The 10,659-nt window shown below is 34.1% G+C and overlaps 1 protein-coding gene across 1 annotated transcript; it reads left to right on the forward strand.

Moving 5' to 3' along the window:
• Window positions 1-686: 686 nt before the first annotated feature.
• LOC129316770 (ABC transporter G family member 9-like) lies at window positions 687-3,773 on the forward strand. The gene is given in 5 exon segments (XM_054961148.1): window positions 687-779; window positions 1,349-1,913; window positions 1,916-2,143; window positions 2,310-2,635; window positions 3,108-3,773. Coding segments are annotated over 5 exon segments (1,878 nt in total).
• The last annotated feature ends 6,886 nt before the right edge of the window (window positions 3,774-10,659 follow it).

The following is a 10,659-nucleotide window of genomic DNA, read 5'->3' on the forward strand; positions in this document are numbered from 1 at the left end:
TGAATACCAATCATTTTAAATCAATTATCACTCAAGTGTCTGTTTTAAATCAGATATATAATTAATAATCTTCACGCGCATACCATATCTATGAAGAGAATGTGCTTCAATAAATTTAATCCATTTTACACTAACTTTTTGGGCCGTTAATTTTTAAAGAATATTATTATATTTAATTAATTAAATGGATGCAGAGCCATAATTTGGAAAAAAAAAAAAGGAAAGAAAGAAAGAAGCTCGTGATCAAATGATAATAGACGAATCAAAATGCCATATACAGAAGCATCTTTTTCTTGATTACCAAAACAAATGGAGCATATTGAACGTACATTCAGAAATACAGAATAAGAATTAAAGCCAAGTGAACACAAGAGAGTTTTCATTCATCAACATAAATGGAATAGTACTGTAAGACACATTTCTGTATTAAAGTTAGCATCATATATACATTTATGTACAACCCCATCTGATCACGTTTCCAAGATAACAATGTTACCACAAGAATTTATAGTACCAAGCACCATAAACTCGTAGACAGTGAGATCAGCTAGCTTTGATCCTTGTTACCATTTCAAGCCTATGCTTTCTTTTATAAAAGGGACAAAATGATGAATTGAAGAGGTAAGCTCAAAATCGAAAGATCAAGTTAAGAGTGTGTGATTTAGAAGAATAAGCAAAGCAAGAGCATGGAGCAGGAGATGGCTGACAAGGAGGCTCAATCTAAATCCAAAGCACCTCATAGCTTTCAGAAGGGGAACAATCTTCCTCTTACTCTCAGGGTATAGCATGTTATTAGTAATATGGGTTTTAATTTTTTCTTCTCTTGGTTTCGGTAAAATATACCACAACTTATATGATATTCCGTTCTCTTTCTAGCTAGCTGCCTTCATGTTTTGTGGATGCTCACTGAAAGTTTCTTAATTCTTGTCAACCTCTGAACGTCAGCAATAGTAATCTCAAGTTGTTGTTTTAATGTAAACATGAAGGTTATAATTTCTTAAGCTTCTGACTGTAATTAATTTTGAAGTGCATGGAATAAAGGCATGACTGATGAGCCATATTGATTATGAGAAGTGTGGGTTAATATATGATTCTTGCAGGGAGTTAAAATTTAATTTCAGTAATTGAATTCAACCCGTGTTCATGATTTGCATAAATGCCTTTTTTAAAATTTTCGGACACAGACCGTTTTTTCACTTGATTGAAGTATAATCAAACTGATATCAAAGCCTTATTTTCCCGTCTTCTTTTTATAAGCCAGAATCAATGATACATATATGATATTTCCAAAGTCACATTTGAGCATAATTATGATCAGAATTTTGTTCTAAACGTTCTGTGCGTACAGTTTGAGGATGTGTTGTGCAAGATTAGGACCAAGAAAGGTGGATTATTCAACACGAACGCAAAATCAGAAGAGAAAATGATACTAAAAGGAGTGTCGGGCATAGTGGAACCAGGCGAAATGCTAGCAATGCTGGGACCATCAGGAAGCGGCAAAACGACGCTCCTAAATGCGTTAGGAGGCAGGCTAAGAAGCAACGCCAATCTCCAAGGAACTATAACTTACAACAACCAACCTTTTTCAAACACAACGAAGCGAAAAATCGGATTCGTCACCCAAGATGACATTCTCTACCAACACTTGACTGTCACTGAAACCTTAGTCTTCACAGCCCTTCTCAGGCTACCAAACAACCTCACCAAACAAGAGAAAATCTTACAGGCAGAAACCATGATATCCCAACTAGGGTTAACCAGGTGTAAGGATAGCATGATAGGAGGGTCTTTGGTAAGAGGAGTTTCAGGAGGAGAGAGGAAGAGGGTCAGTATTGGGCAAGAGATGTTGGTAAACCCTAGCTTGCTATTTTTGGACGAGCCAACTTCTGGACTTGACTCAACCACAGCTCAGAGATTGTGTCCACTTTGTGGGAGCTGGCTAATGCTGGAAGGACTGTGGTTATGACCATACACCAACCTTCAAGTAGATTGTATTATATGTTCTGTAAGGTTTTGTTGTTGTCTGAAGGGAGCCCTTTGTTCTTTGGAAACGGTTCTGATGTCATGAACTATTTTCTGAGTCTTGGATATGCCCCTACTGTGGGCATGAACCCTTCTGATTTCCTTTTGGATCTTGCAAATGGTATGTCTTCTCTTGTTCATTTGTTATGCCCAATGAATTAGGAGCATTATATTGTTAAGTTCTGCAACTGTTAATAGAAAAACATATCCAAGATGTCCAACTACATTCTTTACTGTGTAGGCAAGCATTTAGAAGAATAAACACTTAAGCTTGGAGGATTTTGCAGGTATTTATACTGATGAATCTGATGAAGATCATGCCTCACTTAAGCAGACGTTGGTGTTAGCATACAAGCATAACCTTGAAGCACAAGTGAAGGACATGGTTCGTGCGGCAAGTAATTCTGGCATGAGTGAGAGTAGATTTCAAGACACAGATTTGGATAAATGGTCTGCAAGTTGGTTTCAGCAATTCAGTGTGTTGCTCAAACGGGGAGTGAAGGAGAGAAAATATGAGTCATTCTCTAGCCTCAAAGTTACTCAAATCGTTATGGCTGCCATTATTTCAGGTCTACTATGGTATAAGTCCGACATTTCGCACTTTCAGGATCAAGTAAGCCTTCACTAATTGTTTCCTCAATTTAAAAGACAAAATTGAACCTAATCTGCCCTGTACTTGCCTATGAAAAAGAGAGAAGAATCGAACAAGTACTAATAGTTTTCCAAATTATATGGCATGTGGTTATATATTATATAGAGTTAATGATTTAATTTAGCTGAACCACTGGTTTCTTCTTCACCCTGATTTCTTCGAAACTTAAGACTTCAATATTTTAATTAAAACAAGAATGGCTCACTACTAATTGTTTAATACAACCAATAAAACAAGAAGAAAAAAGAATTTTAAAAGTCGGGTTATTCACTAATCTCCTTTAAGAAGCTTCACAGGCATTATATTAAACATAAAGAAACTTTTCAAAATGCATATTGGCTATTTTAAATTTTTGCTTAGTGATGGTTTCAGTTTTTGTGATCACAGAGATAATTTCCAAGTAACTAAAATTTAGTTGTTCCCTGACATGTAGATAGGTCTCCTATTCTTCATAGCTGTTTTCTGGAGTTACATTCCAATGTATCAAGCCATCTTCACATTCCCACAAGAAAGGACTATGCTTGATAAAGAAAGATCCTCTGGAATGTACAGACTTTCCTCTTACTTCCTCTCAAGGATGGTAGCTGACCTGCCCATGGAACTTGTCCTTCCCACAGTTTTTCTCGTTATATCCTACTGGATGGCAGGCCTCAAACCACAAGTCCTGAACTTCTTATATACACTCTTCAGCCTCTTACTCGATGTCCTAGTCTCACAAGGCTTAGGCCTTGCCCTCGGTGCGGTTGTGATGGATGAAAGCTCTGCAAGTACACTTGGCTCTGTGATTATGCTAAGTTTCATGCTAGCTGGTGGATACTTTGTCCAACATGTCCCAAGCTTTATAGCTTGGATCAAGTACTTGTCCATTGGCTACTACACATACCAATTGTTTCTGGGGTCTCAGTATGAGAGTAAGGACACATACCCTTGTTCGGAGGGGCAGTGTTCAGTTGCAGAATTTCCTTCCATAAAGCAAATGGGGGTGCATTTGGAGGACCAAGTGGTTGCCGTTTTGGCTCTGGTGATAATGCTGATAGTTTATAGACTCATAGCTTATTCAGCACTAATGAGGGTTGGGGTGGCCAAGAAACTCGCCTAGCTTATATGACTCTTCAATTATGATATCTCATTTCGTGTTGGTTCTATTGTAGCCCTTAAATTATAGGTATGTGCAAAACGTACTAATAGTATGTTGGCTAATGAATTAGTTTCAGGTTTTCAATATGAACAAGCTTTAATTTTGCTTCTTTTTCTATTTTTTTTTATAGTGAAATTCAAGTTTTCTTGGTAAAGGGCTTTGTTCCAAATGTCAGAGTAAGTATAAGCTAGAAGGCCCAGATGGATGGGCCAATATAATATAAATAAACCAAGTCGAAAGTCTCCTACTCTGAGTCCATGATGTTGAGCTCATGATGTGATTTTATAGTATGATTCACATTGAACCGAAAAACTCAAAACGGAAAAAACAGGTGTTTACACTTTTTGACATCTGTATATAATTTTTGTGTATCAATTTCAACTTACGGCAGATGAGCAGACTGTGTTCATTATATCAGCAATGTGGAACTGAGTTATATCTATCTTATTGGAAGTTTTAACGATACCAGACAAAATTTCCCTGTGTTTCATCAGATTTGACCAAGACAATGAAACAGAACCACTTCATTGGAAGCCGGCATGTCAGTGGGGCACATGGGAAGATCATCGTGTTTTGAAAACTCCATATCAAATATGGCGGTTGAACTTAAGCTAAAAGTATAATGTCTTGGCTGAAAACTTGGGGTTATTCACACTATACCACATACCCTTACTTTTTTAGCTGGGGCCAAAGTACTGTTATTGATCATTATTACATTTAGATACAAGGTTGACTTGAATTTTAACCTGTCGGCTGTGTTGGTCAAATGACTCGTGCACCTTAATTTTCAATTTCAAAGTCAATTTTCGAGATCGGGTTTACACAGAACTAGCTAGTCAAGTGGTTGATTATTTACAGATAAGAAAGACATTGGATTGGTAATATAGTATGCCATTGTTCCCATTCAACAATGATATCTGACATAACAGAGGAAGAATTGTTTGTGAGCCTGTTTGGATTCAAGTCTGGTTGAAACTACTGTGTATTTATAATTAGAGTTGATAACCGCATTTAAAACAGAGGAATTTGAGATGTTCACTTGAAGCAACAATGAGCCAAAATTGTGAAGCACGTTCGGCGTAACTTGTACTGTAAGCCTTAAAAAGTAAGAACAGAGCGTAGTCCTCCCACTGTAAATAGTGAGTATAGGAGGCCCTTCCCTTTCAGAATAACCTGAAAACGCACGTAAAATGTGTTGATTATATTTTAAAAAAACTTTTAAGTATCATATGTTTAAGAATTTAGAAATAATAATTATCATTTTTATACTTTAACTTTTGCAGATCATTTTTATAAGTCATGGAAATAAAGTAAAACAAATATGTTTTCTCTCCGAAAACACAACTCTTTTATTTTTGGATAATGATTGATTCGCCCAAAATCAGAATATTAGACGATCTCCTTTTCACTTTTTTTTTTGGATAAATACTGAAATTCATTCATAAACTATGAAAAAAAAAATAACGCAACTTTAACCTCTACAGTCTACACTGTACAATCTTTTTCATTAAAAATTAGAGGTTTTTATTGAATATTACAAGATGTTGCTTAAATGTTTTGTGATAAGGATTGTCAACACTGACTTTAAATCACAAAGTGACAAAGTCAATTCCGACGCAGAAATGTTGGAACTAAGATGCCGTATAACAATAGGAAATTAATTACAATTATACATGTACACCCTCCATTCCCCTGTATAATATGACGTCTTTTAGAAGAAATTAATAATCCTATGTATAAGTGATTAATAATTAAGTCATTTAGTGAGTTATTAATTAATTTTTTTTTAAATTTTACCCCAAATACAATTTACTTGGAGTAGACTTGAAGTTATTTAGTGTTTCTCTGTGCTCTTAAGAAAAAATATTTTATTTTCAATCAAAATTAATGAATTAATCATTTTTTTCTTATTTCTAATAAGATGAATAGAGATAACTTATATATAATATGAACTAGTAAATACATATCACCTTGAGTTAAGATTTTAAGGAAGCATTTGATTGGAGGGGGGAAGATAAATTTAAAAAAAAAAATTCCTCCCCTTCACCTTACTAAATAAGGGGAGAGAAACATTGTTTGGATAGGACAAGGGAAGGGGCTGCCCCTACCCTTGTTTGGTAAGGGAAAGGGAGGGAAAACCTTCCAACAAAACAAGTCTTAAATAAATAGTACCATTTTCATGACCAACATTATGCTATTCAAGGTATCTATTGAATTAATATATAAATTATTAATTGATGAAAATTTTACTCTTCATGTTGGACTAAAATATCCCTTGCCAAGTGCAATAATCTAAATAAAAATGAGACATGTGGTTGTTACTTGAAAGCAATCGAATGAGAGGTATAATTGGGGAAAAAAAAACAAATGTCATAATATAAAATAATACTCCCTCTATTAAAACATGTAAGGTATTTTTAATCGAATTTCACATCTTAATAAAGTAATTACTTATTTTTAAACTAACTTTATTTTTTTATATCTGCCCCTATTTAATAGGGTGTTTCGCCCTAAAATAAATATAAAATAATTTATTTAATAAGGGCACTTTAAAAAAATAGCAATAATTATACTTTAAAAGATTAAAAATATTTTATATTTTTTAACATTCAACCTTTCAAAAAATACAAGGAGAAAGTAATAGTTTTGAAACAAGATCGGAAATGCAAAACAACAATAGAATTGACACAGAGGAGGTATTCCAAATGCAAAATATAAGTGTGTGTGTGTGCTGCATCCGGTCCTTATAACAGGATACGTTAGCGTCTAGAAGGATTCTTTTAAATGTGTGCTTATATATAAGACAATTGATGAGTATATATTAATTACTTTTTTTAATATTATCCCTATTTAAATTTACTAATTAACTATAAGAGAGAACATAATATAAATTTAAAAATTTTTCATTTAAATAGGTATTAAATTAGAAGCTTATTTTATTTGAGACAAAATTAATTACTTATAAACATGTCTCATTTGTTCCGACGAGATAATTAAAGTTGTTTCATGATAAGGGCTGAGAGGAGTAAAAAGCATGAAGTATATACTCTCTCCAATTTAAAATATAAACAGTTTTTAAAAAAAATTTGCATACCAATAAAATTATCATCCTCATATCATGAGTAAGAAAAAACTTTGCATGAGGATTTAGGTTAATAAATATAATATATTTTTATTCTTTTAAGATGTAATTATTTTTTTAAAATTCCTTTATTAAATAAATCACTTTATATTCATTTTAGGATAACATACCTATTAAATAGAGGTAAATATGAAAAGATAGGATTAATTTAAAAATAAATAACTACTTTATTAGAAGATGAGATTCAATTAAAAATGCTTCATATTTTTTAACAGAAAAATATATTTTAAACTAATATTAGTTAAGAGAAAATGATTATATTTTAACAGGAGAGAGTATAATTTTATATTTAACACATGAGCGATAATATCCCTAATCCATGGAGAGTATATCCAACCTCTGGGACAGTTTTCCTTAAAACCAAGCACGCACGCACCTCGTCAGCGAACACGCGTCTCCAATTAAATATTTGATCATTAACGAGTATCATTTCACACAACGTAACCAATTTCCTATTAGATTATATGCGCAGATTCAAATTTATGGCCTTATTTACTGGATAACGATATTTACCCGTGCTTGTGTGTTTTATATTAATTAATGTGAACGAAACCCCATCTGTGTTGCAAAGTCTCCTTTTGATTCCGGCCAAAAACACCCAAAAAAAAAGCGGGTCTCTTTTTGAAACTTAATAATTGCGCATGCTTTTATTTCTCTGGATTTGGCCATGTACCTCCTTCATTTGCCGGGTCAGTATTGGGAAGCTGGCCGATCAAACTTCGACCGTGACCATCTCATCTCTGAATTTCTTTGTTCAAGTGTCACGAGTGTTGCATGCATGAATAATGAAATATGATTCTAGCATGCGTTTTAAGAACCACGAACAAATAAAACACATCTATAATCTTGTATGAGAATTTCTCTGACACAAAATCAATGTTGAATTTGGAAGGAAGTTTCATATATGCTTGGAAAGTGTGAAAAATCGTAAACAGTCATCCGTTTGGAGCACTGGAAATTTCAACATGTGCGTTCAAGTCAAGGTGAAGGAAGCATATGAGAAGAGACACAGGGGAAGAAATGAAGACATATGATTCAAATGAAGATTCAAGATAAACACACGGCTGGAAAAGAAAAAAAGGGAAAGAAAAATCGATTTTTAACACCTGGAAGCAACCTTTTGACCGTTGCAACTTGCAAAATTAAGCCTTGGCCTTAGCCTTAGCTTGTTTGTTTAATTTGGTTAATTAATTAAATTAGTCCAGCATCGCAACATATAAATTAATTATAATCAAAAGTCCGTACAACACGTAGACTAATAATGCACAATCATAACCAAAAGGTCAAATTTCTATTACCTGCTGCGAGGAAAAAAATGAATAAAAGTAGGTGACCTGAATTTATGGGATGCATTTTGAAAAATCAGGAAATTAAACTTCAATGTTGTTTCACACGAACATCGAGCCGCACCATCCAAATCTGCACGTGGCGTATAAACCCAATTTCTCAAGCTTCATAGCTCTAAATGAATGTGCAACACCCCATGAAGTATTGACCACACTGCCTCTCTGCTTAAATATTTCCACACTATTTGTCAACGTAACCCAATATAAAAATCACAAAGACATCAGCGTATACACCTGTCAAAATCCTACACCATACACGTGTGAATCTGCACAAGTAAGTTTCCTTTTCAGCGTATAAGCTTTTATTTTATTTTTTTATTCTCATCAATCCCTCTCATACCTTGAAGTCACATTAGATTTTTTTCTAATCCACCAGGAGCAATGCTTCGTAATATCAAAATAATCAATCAACACCATAAAAATCATGAAATTTAATTTTATAACCATAATCCTTTTTGTAGTTTTTAAAATAATAATTTGACTAAAATGTCCTTGTCTAATAACCGAGTATGTGAGTTTAGAAGTAAAAATATTTTCAACTCAAATAAAATAATTCCATAACTCTTTTCAACTAAATTTTATCTTGATTGAAGTGATTTCAACACTAATAAATTTTAAATTAGTCAATAGTAAGTTTGGGAGTAATAGATACAAAATGCATTTCCAACTCAAATAAAGTAATTGCATAACCTCCTTCAATTTAATCCAACCAAATTAAAGTGATTTCAATATCAACAAATTTTTAAATTAACATTTAAGACATGAACATTTTAGTCAAAGTATTATTTTTAATGCTATAAAAAAGGACCATAGTCCTAAAAATTAATTTTATAATTCATTGATTTTGATTAGTTAATTGTAATATTAAAAGTCCTTATTTATAATTTTGTCCATGATAAATCATATAAGTGAGTCTTATATTATATTTTAACTTAAAATTTTGAAATTATGGGTTTATGATTTTTTTTTTCACGCACATTCTTCTTTTTCAGCCCAATTGTTTTTGATGTGATGAAGTTAAATCAGCTTGGACTTGACATCCTAAGAACAACGTGGAGTTGTGTGGGCTACTTGATGGATGAGTTTTAAATTAAGTTAACGAATGGGGCCACGCGCGTTGAGAAAACTAGAGAACGTAATCAATCGGGGAGAAGCGTCGAGAGCAGGAGAGCACACTATAAAAAGCTGACCTTGACCGACCACGTCACCGCCTATCTTTTGTGCGAAAACTACGGGAGAGCCAATGGCAAGTTAATACAACCAATAATACATTTGCTTGTAAGCCTCGGCGTGGAGGTTGAAGAGTGAAAGAAACACCTAATCGCCTCTGAAAAGAAAACCCCGCACCACGTGTCGCCCAATCCAGCCTCCACCGCACCACCTTTTCCATTCCCGTCCCTTTTCTCTTCCTATTTTCTCACAAAATTCCAAAGCCTAACTCTCACTCTCTCTCACATGGACCGGCACGTGCCCTCACGTGCCCCTCCCTCCCTCCCTCTCCTTCCCTTTGTTGTTTTTTTTGTTGGGTCCACGCTTCTATTTCTATTCTATGCCCACGCGTGACAAATGCTCCGGCAGCATTTAACTATTTTTTAATGCGCGCTCTCTACTGGGCTCTATCCACCCCCCTCCCCCCAAATGAGTTCCGCCTGTTTTTTATGACAAAATTAATGGTGTCTGTATTCTAAAAAAAGTGATAAATCTTGTATAGGGATCATGAAATTGTGGGTAATTTCAGTTTTTTTTAATACTTTTTTCTGGTTAGTTTTCATTAATTGAAAAGAATAAGTGCAGAGAAAAGATCCGGATTCCCAGCATAACTCTATTATTCCTTCTCCGAAAGTCCCAAGTTTTGGAATATTCCATGGGCCTCCATTTTCTTCAGATTTCATTCACTCATTATTGCAATTAATCTTATTTTGTTAGTGTCGATGATGGTTATTTTTAATTTAATTTTCTTCCGTTCCGTAAAAAACCTTTCTGCAATATCCAGCAAAATAACGATATGATATTTTTATTTTAAATTTGATATATGTATTTTTGTAAGAAGACTTGAAGGATGATGAAATAATATGAATGATGAAAATTAAAGTGGAGTGAAAAGAAAGAGAAAAAAATAATAATAATAAGGGGCACTGGTCGGACTTGGGAGGGGTTTAAAATACATTGCATCTGCCGAGGCCGTACCTGAATCAGATAAGATCGAACGCCGAACTTTTATAATGCTTCCATGGGCACTTGGCACATTCTAAGAGGTTATTAACTCAGGTGGGACCCACTTGCCTACCGTAAGACAAAGATCACCGTACTTATCTCTGTCTGTGTGCTCCTATAAATAACGACCCCATCCGTTGCAGCG

The sequence above is a fragment of the Prosopis cineraria genome, unplaced genomic scaffold, assembly GCF_029017545.1.
Source record: "Prosopis cineraria cultivar Desert tree isolate PC_DT_omini unplaced genomic scaffold, ASM2901754v1 PC7, whole genome shotgun sequence".
Classification (NCBI taxonomy): domain Eukaryota; kingdom Viridiplantae; phylum Streptophyta; class Magnoliopsida; order Fabales; family Fabaceae; genus Prosopis; species Prosopis cineraria.